General features: G+C 41.7%; 1 protein-coding gene across 1 annotated transcript in view; it reads right to left on the bottom strand.

The window, feature by feature from the left end:
* nisch (nischarin) overlaps nt 1-14640 on the bottom strand; it is a 34182-nt gene extending 19542 nt beyond the window's left edge. Inside the window, exons 1-12 of the mRNA XM_072381443.1 lie at nt 14399-14640; nt 13601-13684; nt 12864-13046; nt 11211-11259; nt 9605-9768; nt 9414-9509; nt 8185-8280; nt 7949-8101; nt 7345-7413; nt 4144-4329; nt 3026-3154; nt 1874-1987 (exon numbers count right to left, since the gene is read on the bottom strand). Of these exons, the coding sequence (XP_072237544.1) occupies nt 1874-1987; nt 3026-3154; nt 4144-4329; nt 7345-7413; nt 7949-8101; nt 8185-8280; nt 9414-9509; nt 9605-9768; nt 11211-11259; nt 12864-13046; nt 13601-13684; nt 14399-14479 (1404 nt within the window). The 5' untranslated portion in view covers nt 14480-14640. The remainder of the gene's footprint in view (nt 1-1873; nt 1988-3025; nt 3155-4143; nt 4330-7344; nt 7414-7948; nt 8102-8184; nt 8281-9413; nt 9510-9604; nt 9769-11210; nt 11260-12863; nt 13047-13600; nt 13685-14398) is intronic.
* Nucleotides 14641-14954: the final 314 nt, after the last annotated feature.

Below are 14954 nucleotides of genomic sequence, written 5' to 3'. Positions count from 1 at the left end.
CTCAGACCAGACTGCCTCCACTCTGAGTGCGGTTTCTGATCACATGATAATAACGAGCCATGAAGAACCACAGTGGAAAGAGTGGAAAAACACATAAAAATAGATATTAACACAACAAAAGAGATGATCTCTGCAGTGCCAGGGCTACAAAGGGAGCTTTTGCTCTATACTGGTATCCTCAACAAGTTAAACTGGCGTTACTATTTCTAGTTTTATCACCATAAGCGGAGCTGCTGTATTATGGAGGCGCTGTTGTGGCTAATTTGCAACTTGTTTTGATGAACTTTTAACTTCTTTCAGAGGTGAAGGATGTGTGAGATGGTTGTAAGCAAGTTAAAAGCTGCCATATCCAGTAAAAACCCTTCTTCCTGTTCTTGGGAGCAGATATCAGGGCATCTGAAGTCACCAGCAGGTATAAACTTTAGTTCGCCTTTGTTTGAAAGTTCCTCATTTAATGTCCCTCGTTAAGTTGACTCCGCCTCCTTTGCTAAGCCCCGCCCACTCACAGCATGAAGGATTACGGGAGGTGCAACACAACAAAAGGCAGTTAAACTAAGTACCAGTTTAATTCAGTTAAATTCAGTTCATTTCAGTAATACTTTATTAATCCCTGAAGGTAAATTATATACCTGCAGTATTAATTATCATTAAAAAATCTGTTATTATTACAGATGGTTAACTTGATCAAATATAAATCAGCTGACAAACATACAAAGTTAAAGTTGTAGCAGAGAGGAAGGTGTGGTAGAAATTTTCAGAGGTCTCCATCACTCCAAAGTTCCTCATTTTACGTTCATTTCTAAAGTACGTCACTCATTAAGATGGCTCCGCCTCCTCTGCTAAGCCCCGCCCACTCACATCCACCCTGCTGGACGGATGAAGCCAGCTTCTGGTGGAAATGTTCTGCTGTCAGCTGCACTGAGGAGCATGCATCTTCCATCCAGCAGCAGCCTCAGAGGATATAAGAGCCCAGTGGATAAACTATATCTGAGGCTAATGTTCCAGCAGAGTTAGCTAAAGACTGTGAATGTGCAGCAAACACTTTTCATCCCACTGTTTTAACAACTTGGTCCAGTTCAACGCTGGACTGAAGGAACTGAGCCACAAAGAGGATCAGTTCCAACTCTCAGAGCCTGAACTTCAGAGCAGGGAAATGGAAGCATCTGAGAAATAACTCCTCATGGTTTATTTATTGATTTATTTCTTCCTTTAGCAGCAGCTAACGCTAACAGCTTAGCTAATGAAATAATGCCTCATGGTTTATTTACTGATTTATTTCTTCCTTTAGCAGCAGCTAACGCTAACAGCTTAGCTAATGAAAATGATGTGAGGACTGATGCAAAAAGTGTTCTTTCACCTCTCTTTTAATGGCATCAGAGAGTAATCTCAACCTCCATCACACAGGAGTCGGGTGTAAGTAACGTGGCGTCATGCAGAAAACTCGCCTCGCTGAAGTGCAGACGCAAAAGTTCCCTCAAAACTTCACATAATTTGCTCTGATTACTTACAGGAAATGCTTTTAACCGCTTAAGCTGATAGTTATGTGCAGATTTAGTTTCTGTTTTAGTTACATCATTACAGTAATAAACAGTAATAACGTTGTCGTGCAGTTAAATGCTGATGATCAACATCTCTTTGTGTGCTAATTAATCAAAAAACACAACACAACCGAGTCCAGTGAAGGCTGAAGTTTCTTCATCCTAAAAAAGATTAAAAACATTTACATTTACAGTAATTATCTAAAAGTATTATCTAAACTATGTTTTGTAATATCATTTTAACTAATGTGCAGACTTATGTCAGTCTAACCGACCCGGATCATTTAACCGAGGCTCCGACAGACTCCGGCTGGACGCTCCGGGTCATCGTTTACCTTCTTGTCGCTGCCGCTCATCCGGTCTTTGACTTCTTTGGCTTTCTGAATGGCTTTCAGTACTTCCACGGTGTCCAGCTCCTTCTCCGTCGTCACTTTACTGTCCAGACAAACCTGATCATTCAGAGACAAAAAAAACACAGCTGCACTTATGGTAAAAAATAGTAACAGAAGTACCGACTTTGTCCCGTTTAGTGCGAGTTTTATTTAAAGAAAACCACATTCTGACATCAGGATTTCAAAAGGCTGCAGCTAAAAACAATCAGAGATGAACAGAAACTGTAAAAGGGAAAAACACAGAGTGTGAGCCAAAGTTTATGAAAGTGGTCAATTTAATCACCTAATTTGCATGTAGTGACATCACTGCTGACATCACTGCTCCTTGGATTCCACAACTTTTGGTGAACATCGGATTTTGAACACATTTAAACATGTTTTTCTGTTTTTTTTTTCTCCCTTTTTGATCCTTTTCTGAGTTCATGAACACAACTATGAACAAAACTTCTGATCTTTTTCATGTTTTCCTGTCATTTTATCCACATAAAAACGACAGAAAATCAGTAAAATGATAGTCAGTAAGAATCAGTAAAAATGTCTTTCATCAGATGCTGATTCTTCAGTGTTTCGAGTGGCCAAGAACTCGTGTTCAAATCTGTTAGTTTCATCTGTTCTCAGAGTCCAGAAATCATCAGTTAGGAGGAGGAACAGCAGCTCAGTGGGCTCAGAATCTGTCACATCTGTCTCCTCGACAGCCACCTCCACCTTTTCCCCGTCATTACGATCGCAACATTTCCTTCTAACAGCGAACTTTCTCTGAGGGAAATTCTGAATCTTCATCAATGATTTGAACCAAAACATCTTCTCTTGTTAAATATTTTCATTCATTTTCTCTAAATTTCCCCTGAACATCTTCCATATAAACACTTCCTGTTAGCATCAGCTAACGGCGTTTTATTTAACTCTCTTCACCATAAAGTTACTGGAACATTTTTAATGGGAAACACAGATTAATTCGGGGTATAATTCAGATAAAACACGTCTGCCATCTTGTGGTAGTGAGAACAAACAATATTTGATGTGATATGTGGGACTTTCCCCCTGTTTTCTGAGTAATGGTGTTTAATTGTTACTGCAGTGGTTTTGGTGGCGCACCTCAGCTGCACGGTCTCCGAACTGGGCCAGGACTTTGGTTCTGTAGTCTGGGATGATGCACATGGGGTTACTGGACAGGTTGAGCTTCTCCAAACAGGGCAGAGAGGCGATGTTTCTGATTTCCTCCAACTGGAAACAAAGAAGTTACAGACAACCAACATGAGCCTCCACTGGTATGTAGCTGAAGAGAAGAAACATACATCTCCTCTCATTAAAGGAGAACTCCGGTATTTTTAAACCTGGACCTTATTTCTGGCATGAAATACGTTCATCTACTCACTGAGAACAGTTTGGTGAAAGTCGGCGTCCTTCAGAAGATATTTAGATAACTGGAGATCCATATAACGGAGTGAACGGGGCTTAGAGGATGCAGCCTCTAAATAAGGCATTATCTGTCTTTATTTCACCAATACTTTAAGAAGAATGAATGAATGAACGTGTGCTATAGCTCTGTTAGCTCATAGCTGCTGTTATGTGGCTACTTGCAGCTATAGGAGAGCTAACGGAGGGATTTCTACACAGGCACTCTACTGGGACCACTTCATCCACACGCCCCCCTGCAGCACAGTTTATTCACTCCGGTAAGAACGTCCATCTTACTCAAAGTCATCGTTCACATCGTCAAAATCTGATAAATATCCTGCCATGTTGCACAAAACTATCAGCAGCAAACTCTGTGTGAAGTTAGCCGACTGTCACAGAGCACGGAGTGAATAAACTGTGCTGCAGGGGGGCGTGTGGATGAAGTGGTCCCAGTAGAGTGCCTGTGTAGAAATCCCTCCGTTAGCTCTCCTATAGCTGCAAGTAGCCACATAACAGCAGCTATGAGCTAACAGAGCTGTAGCACACGTTCATTCATTCATTCATTCTTCTTAAAGTATTGGTGAAATAAAGACAGATAATGCCTTATTTAGAGGCTGCATCCTCTAAGCCCCGTTCACTCCGTTATATGGATCTCCAGTTATCTAAATATCTTCTGAAGGACGCCGACTTTCACCAAACTGTTCTCGGTGAGTAGATGAACGCATTTCATGCCAGAAATAAGGTTTAAAAATCCCGGAGTTCCGCTTTAAACACAGTATTATAAATATTTGCCATACAGTTTGCATCTACATCACCTGGGCCAGCTGGTTGTGGCTGAGGTCCAGGTTGACCAGAGAGTAGAGCTTCGAGAGGCCTGTAAGTTGCTCCAGCTGGTTCCCGGCCAGGCTCAAGGTTTTGATGTTCCCCAGACGGGTGTGAGCAGCTTCCAGGACCCGAAGACTGTTATAGGACAGATCCACGTGCACCAGGTTGTACAGATGCTGCAACCACAAAACAGGTAGTCACTCAAACTACAACAGAAAGAGGCAAACGGATCAAAACAGTCCCTCCACTGCGCTTTAAAAAGCACTAAAGTGTGTTTTTAGTGCGGTAATTTATGTCACTGAAAGACAAAAACATCCCTCTGAAGCCACATTTACACAAAGTACGGAGGACTGAAACTGCCATAATCTGAAATAAATACAAAAGTATATAAACTGCTAAATAAATAAGTTTATATGATGATAAATGCTACTGAAATCAAATAAGAAATCAACCCGCTCCCTAATTAATGATGCAGAACTGAAGAAAAATGGGATTAAATCAGTTTAAATAGGAAAAAATAACAGGAAGTAAACACTTTAAATCAAATAAATCATAAAAATGAAATAAAGATGAAACATGATGAAATAAAGATACATAAATAAATCATTAGGAGTTCATAAATAGATCATAACAGACATAAATAAAGCAGTAACAAAGAAACAAAAAAAGAAACTGAAGATTTTCTAATTTAAAAAACAAATTAATTTGTAAACTGAGTGGAAAAAAGTTAATAAACAGCAATTCAACACAAACTTATTTATTCATATTTATGAATATATTAATCTGAAGGATGGCAGAAGTCACAGGAAACTACTTCTGGTGTAAATATCAAAGTGTTTCTGGTTCTTTTGCCAAAGCAAACATTAAATCACACACAAAGTCATAATTATACTGCTGGAAGTGACTCGTTTTGGCTCATTTTGTGTGTTTGTTTGGTTCTGGTTGAAGTTACAGGACAGATGCCAGCTGGTTCTGGGAGTTTCAAACATGAAACCTGAGTCTTTTTGGTGTTTATTCAAACTGAATGTGCTTGTGTTGTTATCTAAAAACAGAAAAGTCACATGTAAAATGATAAAAACAACCTTCTGCACTCACAGCCGGAGACAGAAGCAGATTGGCTGCTGTCCATCACATCTTCTCTCTGTCTCCAATCGTATTTGGAGGCTCCATCTTTCCATTTCTATCTCAATTTTTGGACATTTAACCTTTCTATCCACCCTCCATCTAATCTAACTCGTCATTTATCTGTATTACTGATGAGGAATAGTCCAGACTCTGTAAATACCACGTTCTGTTGTTCAGAACCGGTTAAACTGGTTGACTTTGGCTGCATACGTGCTCGAGCTTCTGGTAAAAAGTACCAAACATTTTCTGTTTGAGAACATCTCTCCCTTTGCTCGGCCTCTCTGGTCCATCTTACACATCTTGTGATTTATAGAATAGGCATAAAATAGACAATATAAACAAGTAAATTAACCTGAAGCTGATTTCTTTACACACATTTTTTTTCAATAAATCAAAAAAAGTCATTTTGTGAATTTAAAACAAAGCTTGATCTTAAAATACATCATGTTATGTTTAACTGTTCAACTAAAAAAACAACGAACAGGAAGCCGTTTATCACATATATGTCTTCTAACTATCAGAAACAGTCTTTTATCCAGTTTCTCCTTCATTAATTTGCTGCTTTTATATCTTATTAAACCAATAATTAAAGTCTTTGGGATTTAATCCATTCACAGAAACCACGGCAGACTGTGGACTCGTCACACATAACAACACTGGGTCAGAAGCATGGAAAGTGAATGTTTGTTGGGTCAGAAGCATGGAAAGTGAATGTTTGTTGGGTCAGAAGCATGGAAAGTGAATGTTTGTTGGGTCAGAAGCATGGAAAGTGAATGTTTGTTGGGTCAGAAGCATGGAAAGTGAATGTTTGTTGGGTCAGAAGCATGGAAAGTGAATGTTTGTTGGGTCAGAAGCATGGAAAGTGAATGTTTGTTGGGTCAGAAGCATGGAAAGTGAATGTTTGTTGGGTCAGAAGCATGGAAAGTGAATGTTTGTTGGGTCAGAAGCATGGAAAGTGAGTGTTTGTTGGGTCAGAAGCATGGAAAGTGAATGTTTGTTGGGTCAGAAGCATGGAAAGTGAATGTTTGTTGGGTCAGAAGCATGGAAAGTGAATGTTTGTTGGGTCAGAAGCATGGAAAGTGAGTGTTTGTTGGGTCAGAAGCATGGAAAGTGAGTGTTTGTTGGGTCAGAAGCATGGAAAGTGAGTGTTTGTTGGGTCAGAAGCATGGAAAGTGAGTGTTTGTTGGGTCAGAAGCATGGAAAGTGAATGTTTGTTGGGTCAGAAGCATGGAAAGTGAATGTTTGTTGGGTCAGAAGCATGGAAAGTGAATGTTTGTTGGGTCAGAAGCACGGAAAGTGAATGTTTGTTGGGTCAGAAGCATGGAAAGTGAATGTTTGTTGGGTCAGAAGCATGGAAAGTGAATGTTTGTTGGGTCAGAAGCATGGAAAGTGAGTGTTTGTTGGGTCAGAAGCATGGAAAGTGAATGTTTGTTGGGTCAGAAGCATGGAAAGTGAATGTTTGTTGGGTCAGAAGCATAGAAAGTGAATGTTTGTTGGGTCAGAAGCATGGAAAGTGAGTGTTTGTTGGGTCAGAAGCATGGAAAGTGAGTGTTTGTTGGGTCAGAAGCATGGAAAGTGAATGTTTGTTGGGTCAGAAGCATGGAAAGTGAATGTTTGTTGGGTCAGAAGCATGGAAAGTGAATGTTTGTTGGGTCAGAAGCATGGAAAGTGAGTGTTTGTTGGGTCAGAAGCATGGAAAGTGAGTGTTTGTTGGGTCAGAAGCATGGAAAGTGAGTGTTTGTTGCGTCAGAAGCATGGAAAGTGAATGTTTGTTGGGTCAGAAGCATGGAAAGTGAATGTTTGTTGGGTCAGAAGCATGGAAAGTGAATGTTTGTTGCGTCAGAAGCATGGAAAGTGAATGTTTGTTGGGTCAGAAGCATGGAAAGTGAATGTTTGTTGGGTCAGAAGCATGGAAAGTGAATGTTTGTTGGGTCAGAAGCATGGAAAGTGAGTGTTTGTTGGGTCAGAAGCATGGAAAGTGAATGTTTGTTGGGTCAGAAGCATGGAAAGTGAGTGTTTGTTGGGTCAGAAGTGAGGCCGGGCTGCTCTGACACTCGTCATCATACCTGGAGGTTGTCTACTGACGACAGCTGGTTGAAGCTCAGATCCAAAAACTCCACCTTTGGGATGAGTTTCTGAAACAGAGAAAGATTCATCATAAGATCACAAAAACCCAGATGCTTTAAGCCTGTGAAGGCTGATGGGAACTTTTTGAGCAGATGCTGGTGATGGAGCCGGTTCAGAACTGTTCCTAAGAGCCAGCAGACCCACATCTTCACTTTAAACTAAAGTAAACTAAAGGAGCTGGTCTCTAAAACCCGGCCCCCCCAGTCCCTGGCGTCAGCTTTGTTCTGGCCCAAAGCTTCGGTCCAAACAGAGGGTTAAGATTCAGGATTTTCACAGAAATCTGAGAGATTTCTTCAGAGTTGTGTTTCCACAAAGCTGAAGCTGCATCATCTTTAAATGTTCGTCTGTTTGTTTGTATATTTATGCATTTAGCAGACTCTTTTATCCAAAGCGACTTACAGGTAGGCAGGTAGGGTAAGGGGGGGTCTTGCCTAAGGACCCCGACTGGAGGCAATACCTTTCAAGCAGGGGATTTGAACCCAGATCTCCCATAAAGGTGGCAATCACACCGCTACACTATCCAGCCCCCAGTGTTTGTCTCACCACGGAGCTGTCGATGGAGCCGATGCAGTTGTGGCTCATGTCCAGCGTGGTCAGACTTCTCCACACGGGGATGACCGCGGTGACGGGACACCCCGACTCCACCCCCTCGGGCTCCCACTGCGAGAACTCGCTGGCCTCCGGGACCAGGATCGACTGGAGATCCCAACACACACCTCAGTGAACAACATGCTGCACAACCGTCTGTAATGAGCGCTCGTATTGGGTGTGAAACGTACCATCATGGACTCTGAGGAGCGGTGGATGCTCATCGTTGCCAGACTGGACCTCAGGGACGACAAACCTTGAATCTGCTGAGAGCTGCACTCGCAGATCTGAGGGCAGAGAGCAGAAATAACGCTGAGAAATCAGGAGTTTAAAGAGTTTAGTTTACTTTCCTTCAGCGATGTGTCATCATGCATGTATGTGTGATAAATTACTTCTGTTCGAATGAATGTGAGCGACCAGGACGGATTGGAAGGTGCCACAAACATCACAGCATCGCGTTTAAAGGGGAACTCCGGTATGTTTAAACCTTATTTCTGGCATGAAATACCTTCATCTACTCACCGAGAACAGTTTGGTGAAAGTCGGCGTCCTTCGGAAGATATTTAGATAACTGGAGATCCATATAACGGAGTGAACGGGGCTTAGAGGATGCAGCCTCTAAATAAGGCATTATCTGTCTTTATTTCACCAATACTTTAAGAAGAATGAATGAATGAACGTGTGCTATAGCTCTGTTAGCTCATAGCTGCTGTTATGTGGCTACTTGCAGCTATAGGAGAGCTAACGGAGGGATTTCTACACAGGCACTCTACTGGGACCACTTCATCCACACGCCCCCCTGCAGCACAGTTTATTCACTCCGTGCTCTGTGACAGTCGGCTAACTTCACACAGAGTTTGCTGCTGATAGCTTTGTGCAACATGGCAGGATATTTATCAGATTTTGACGACGTGGACGACGACTTTGAGTAAGATGGACGTTCTTACCGGAGTGAATAAACTGTGATGCAGCGGTGGGCATCGATGACATCATCCCAGTAGACGAGTGTGTAGAAAGCCCTCTTTAAGCCCCCCGATAGCCGCCAATAACAACAACACAGCAGCTATGAGCTAACAGAGCTATAGCACACGTTCATTCATTCATTCTTCTTAAAGTATTGGTGAAATAAAGACAGATAATGCCTTATTTAGAGGCTGCATCCTCTAAGCCCCGTTCACTCCGTTATATGGATCTCCAGTTATCTAAATATCTTCCGAAGGACGCCGACTTTCACCAAACTGTTCTCGGTGAGTAGATGAACGGATTTCATGCCAGAAATAAGGTTTAAAAATACCAGAGTTCCCCTTTAATGGTCTTTAATAAAAAGCTGTGGATGTGGGCTCATATTCCCAAACATTAGGTTTGTTCGTAGTAAGTGACAAAGTGGAGCTAAAACATATCTAAAGAGCAGGAAAGTTACCTCTATCTGCAGCAGTGACTTGAAAACAGACAGGTCAAAGGGCAAGCTGCTCTCCTGGATGTTACTGGTTCCAACTGGACCTCTGGTCCCAGAAATCTGACCAACACAGACAAAACCACTAAGAACATCCAGCGGCTCTGCTGTGAGACCGAACTGCACGACGGGTGTCTTCATTAAATCTTATTTGTCACCTTGAGGTATCGCAGCCTGCAGGTGAAGTCCAGGATGTGTCCCAGGTCGGTTTTGGCGTCGCCGTTGAAGCAGGTCGGTTTGGCCAGTCGGAGTTGCTGGGATACGGAGTAAAGCTGCAGAGGATGAAGAGAAAACACCTCCCCCGCCTGCAGCAGCTGCTCACCTGCAGAAAGCACACAAACGCAGCTCAGAGTGCACGATTTTATACGAACAACCGCCGCACAGAGACAGCTCAGCAACATTCACAAACCAGACGAAAACCGCATCTCATAACTGTAAAGGGACCGAAAACAGATCAAAACTAAAGAGCTGAGATGCTTTGCAAATGCCTGAAATGTAGAGAAAATGGAAAACTTTAATGTTTTAAAGAGCTTTCGGTGGTTTTTCATCACAAACAGCCTCAGAAACTCCAAACCCTGGAGTAAGACTCTGACCTGGAGTCAGTCGACGAGACTCGTTTCATCGTCTCGTCACAGGTTATTTGTTCATTACTGAATTCATTTTAAAGTCCTTTCAGGGCTCAGGCCCTTCGGTACATGTTAGCATTTAATTTTTAAGAGCTGGACCTCGACTCTGTCACGAGTTTCTCTTGTTTTTACGCTGCATTGATATTTTATTCCTTTAAAAAGCAGCTGGATGTTCATGTTTTAGTTAAAAACTAAACTTTTAGTTAGTTTGTTGTTCATATGTCTTTTATCGGAGGCTCACACCAAAAGCGTCGTGAGTGGCTGTGACCCGCCGCTTCTACTTCTTCTGCCGCCGGAAGCGGCCAAAGGGGCGGGGCTTATATGTATAGCAACTAGCAGACATATATAATAATCCATCCATACATCGGTTCCCTCTTTCACCATGGATCGTACTCTTGGCAGCCTTCTTTGTGTTTCTTTGTGTTTGCGCTCTGCCGTTTTCCGCTTTTTTCCGCCTTCCGAATCCAGATCGGCCCTAATTGGCTGTCGTTGCGTAGCATCACTGCTCATTTGCATAAAGTTGAGCCTTTCTCAACTCTTGAAGCTTACGAAGCTCACAACGCGCCGCTCATCGACGCCAGCTTACATTGAAAATGAATGGCAGCTGGCCGCTCACGCCGCTTTTGGTGTGAGCATTGTGGACCACAGCCGCTCACAACCTGCCGCTTGTACTTCTTCTGCCGCCGGAATCTGCCAAAGGGGCGGGGCTTATATGTATAGCAACTAGCAGACATATATAATATATCCCTCTTTCACCATGGATCGTACTCTTGGCCTTCTTTGTGTTTCTTTGTGTTTGCGCTCTGCCGTTTTCCGCCTTTTTTCCGCCTTCAGAATCCAGATCGGCCGTAATTGGCTGTCGTCGTGTCGCATCACTGCTCATTTGCATAAAGTTGAGCCTTTCTCAACTCTTGAAGCTCACGCCGGCCGCTCATCGACGCCAGCTTGCATTGAAAATGAACGGCAGCTGGCCGCTCACGCCCCTTTTGGTGTGAGCCCCCGGTTACACTCTTTCTTTGTCGGTTTTATTTCTCTTATTGTACGTTATTATTCTATATATTATAATTGGTTTTACATTGATTTTGAAAGGTGTCATTAATTGTTCAATGACTGGAAAAGAGTCATAAAGCAATCCAACCTTTGTGGAACAGCTCCTCAGCCAGCGCTGCCGTGATGCCGTTGATCTCCTGAAAGAGAAAGAAAAAAACTATTCATCTCTACTGTAATTAAAACTAAAATACTTTTATTCATTACCTTCTATTAAACTGCTCTTTTTTCCCTTTAAAAACTCAGATGATCGAGAATTAACAGACCTCCACTTTAAGCGTATTCCTCACAGCTACAACACACTCGTCTTATTTAACAGTTCTAAAGCAGCTCATCAATAAACAAGAATAACCGATCATTGTGACCCAAGCGTCTGTCTCATGTTGAGCATCTGACATCACATGAGAAGCTTTTTCCTCCTTATTTACTGTGGAATCACTGTCCTCAGGACTTGGACAACAGCGGCCTGCTGTTGCTCCGTCATCATGTGAGACCGCTGCCGCATTTACAAAACAACAACCTAAACACACGTTCTAAAAGTCCGACTGAGGGCATCGGGTTTGTTTTACGATCGATTTAATGAGCGACCACCGTTGCCGACTCAGTCATTTGACCACAGATTTGTGTCTAACCCTGGAAACGGTTTTAATCTCACATGGTGAAGCAGACCCCAGAACTTACTGGCTTTACCTGAGGGGAACCATGAAGTGGCTGTTTTCAGCTCCTGGTATTTTAATCCACTCGTGTGTGACTGAAGCTAATTCTGTCATCTTCACAAGCTCACTGGGTTCCTCTGTGGCCAACCACGTGCTTCCCAACTATTTCTAACTGAATTCACCAGCTGTGCTGCATCTTTAGTAAATAATTTATTACGTCTCATATCTACATCTATCTTTAGATTTTATTTTTTTTTTATTATATTCTACTATTTTCCAATAATTTGTGCTCGTTTTCACTCTTTTTCTTGCCGTAACATTTAGAATTTCCACTTTCAAAGATGACAAGGAGCAGAACAACAACATAAGCTTGTTTTTTTTTGTATTTTTATTGTTCTCCACTCGTCTAAAATGCCCTGCAGACCGATAAAGTGTGGAAAGCTTTGGCACAGTTGACCTAAAAGGTGTATGAACAGGACCCCGTGAGCATGAGTTCCCATCAGTCCTTCAGATTTTTAGTATTTCAGCTCAACTGTCTCCTAATGATTTGTGGGTTTATATCTGAAATGATTCTGCACAACAAACAGCAGCAGTCAGGTAACCTGACAGGGAAAAGGTCACAATTAGTCCAACCCAGTCAACTCAAGCTGCTTCTGTGAAGTTCATCTTTATAACTCATCTAATCTGGACAGAACAGAACAGTGACATCAGCAGGAGTTTTCATCCATTTGTCCTCCATCCAACAGGTTTGTGAAGGTTAAAACTAAACTTTTGAAACCAGCTTGATGTTGAAAGTCTTTATTCCTCTTTACAGTTTGACTCACATGTTGAAACAGGAAGAAAACAAACGGCTCTGCTGGCTTGGTGCAGAAAAACTTGACTATCTACCCAGATACCCATCCAGTACTTTTGAGAGAATAAAAACTGTAAGTCAGACCTTTTCACTCAACTATCTGACCTCAAACAGGAAATATCGAAGCATTTATTGAAGCACACACTATATTTAACTATCAGGCAGACTTATATCCAGTGTGGTAGTAGAAGGCAGGTACATAAACACTTTGTCCTTGTGCACAGGTCATACTCACATAGAGGTGAAAGTGCAAAAAGCAGGAGAGTGGAGTGGGTGTGGCCTCTGGAAACTGCTGCAGCAGCGTTTGTAAGTACAGCTCCAGCTCCTTCTGCCGCCGCTCCACCAGACTCTTCGAGTTCTTTCCCAAAATCTTCTTTGGAGGAAGCAGCCGGCGGTCAACCTTTTTCTCTGTCGTCAGCTGCAGGGAAACACACATCCAGATAAAACCAGCATCTGTTTCTGCTGTGAAACCGTGAATGCTTACAAAGCAGAAACTGTCTGGATGTAGAAAAGATGAGGATTTACAGCCTGAAACATTGTTATCTGACATTCTGTTGCTCACACAAACAAGACTCGCCCTTTATTTATGATGTTTCACTCACATGATAATAGAATAAACATTAACTCAAAAAAGATTTAGCTTCTTATTGTAAACAGTGACAGTGTAAAATCAATCTATCAAATCAGAAGTTTGCCTTTATTGCCTCGTCAAAATGTTGCAGTCAGACACTTACCGTCCTGAAAGTTTAATTCAAGTTAATATTTATTAGTTAATTTTCAAATATAGCCTCTAATAAAATATTAAAGCTGAGTAAGATGCTACTAGTGTACTTCACTGCATAAAACATGGACAGTTTAAATCGCAATCTTGCATTAAATGACCTGAATTTTAAGAGATATTTGTCCTATTGTTAGTTTACCAGAAATTTGCTTCAACATTTCACATTATGCAGGTGAACTTCAGCCTCTTACCTTCTCATGGAGGTCATGGAAGTCGCTGTAGCGGTGCTTCACGGTCCATCTGTGCTGTCCATCCGTCACATCGATGATATAAACCTGAAACACCACAGAGATCATTTCAACATTTGAACAGTCGATGCAAAGGTCCATTTCTGACTCATAATTTTAAAGAAGTTTTAAACTTTTAACAACAATTGTTCCAAACTAAGCTTCAATATTTGAAGCGAAACGAGAAAAAAAGGTTAGTTCTGGGACTTCAACAGTCATGATCTTTACCTGTCATGTCTGTCACTGACAGCATGTCGAATAAAGATGTAAAACATCACTCTGACAGACACCAAAAAATACTGTCAGCAGTTAGGTCTGTCAGCCTGGGAGGAAACACTTTAGCCACTAAAACCCAGGTAACTTAGAGGATTCTTTATTTTGTTTAACAAAAATTTAAAAATAATGGTATATTTTACAAAACCAGAATGTTCAGCTATTAAATGAAATATCTGTCATATATCCGTGTTCTGTTAATGTTTTAATGCTGAATGAACCTCCTCCAGTGTGGTGATTCCGTATTTTTTGCCGGGGTTGCAACACTGATTGACAGTTAGCTGTTAGCTTGTGAACTGCCCCCCCGGTTCGTTTGGCAGTCTCGGGAGGATATAAACAGTTGGATACAGCTTAAATAGCAGTACAATAACTTAGCAGCACTGTTTATAGTATACCCCCCAATAACACATCGCTGTCAAGGTTGCAGAGCTGCAGCCGGGCTAGCTAAAAGACAAGCTAACTAGCTACAGAGAACCAACGGCAGCTTACAGTGTAGTTTTCCACCAGCTCCGATCCAACCACGCACACTTTTCTCTCCGAAACCTCCTCTGGAAAGGGCGAAGACTGCATGACGAGATCGGGTTGAGCGAATATTAGCAGCTATAAAGTAAAAAACTCTTAATTAAAACGGCGTCATAGGATGTTCAACGTTTCCCTCGGTCAGCCGCCTCCTGCCGCCATGTTTGTTGTGGTTCCGACCGAAACAGCTGACTGGTTGAAATAAAACTTTATTTAAATGTCACTGTGACATTTACACTTTTAAATGTTGCATGTTTATTAATCAAATGATGGTGGTATGAGTATTCACACTTCTTAATTATACATTGATTATATAATACCTAATCATCTTACAAACGAAAAGTCGCCATCCGACAACATAAAACAAAAAGTGGTAACTCTCGTCTTTCAAGAAGTTATCGCGAGATTTCTGTTCAGTCTGTTTTTAGAGCCGTTAGATATCAGGCAAACAAAGGCATATTACATTAAAGTGATACTGCTGCTTTTAACTCTACATTTGTATTCCATGACATTTATAGTTTTTGAA

Source organism: Leuresthes tenuis, unplaced genomic scaffold, assembly GCF_036924035.1.
Source record: "Leuresthes tenuis unplaced genomic scaffold, fLeuTen1.0.hap1 SCAF_3, whole genome shotgun sequence".
Lineage (NCBI taxonomy): Eukaryota > Metazoa > Chordata > Actinopteri > Atheriniformes > Atherinopsidae > Leuresthes > Leuresthes tenuis.
Note: the sequence above shows the minus strand (reverse complement) of the source record. Positions and strands in the feature narration are given on the sequence as shown.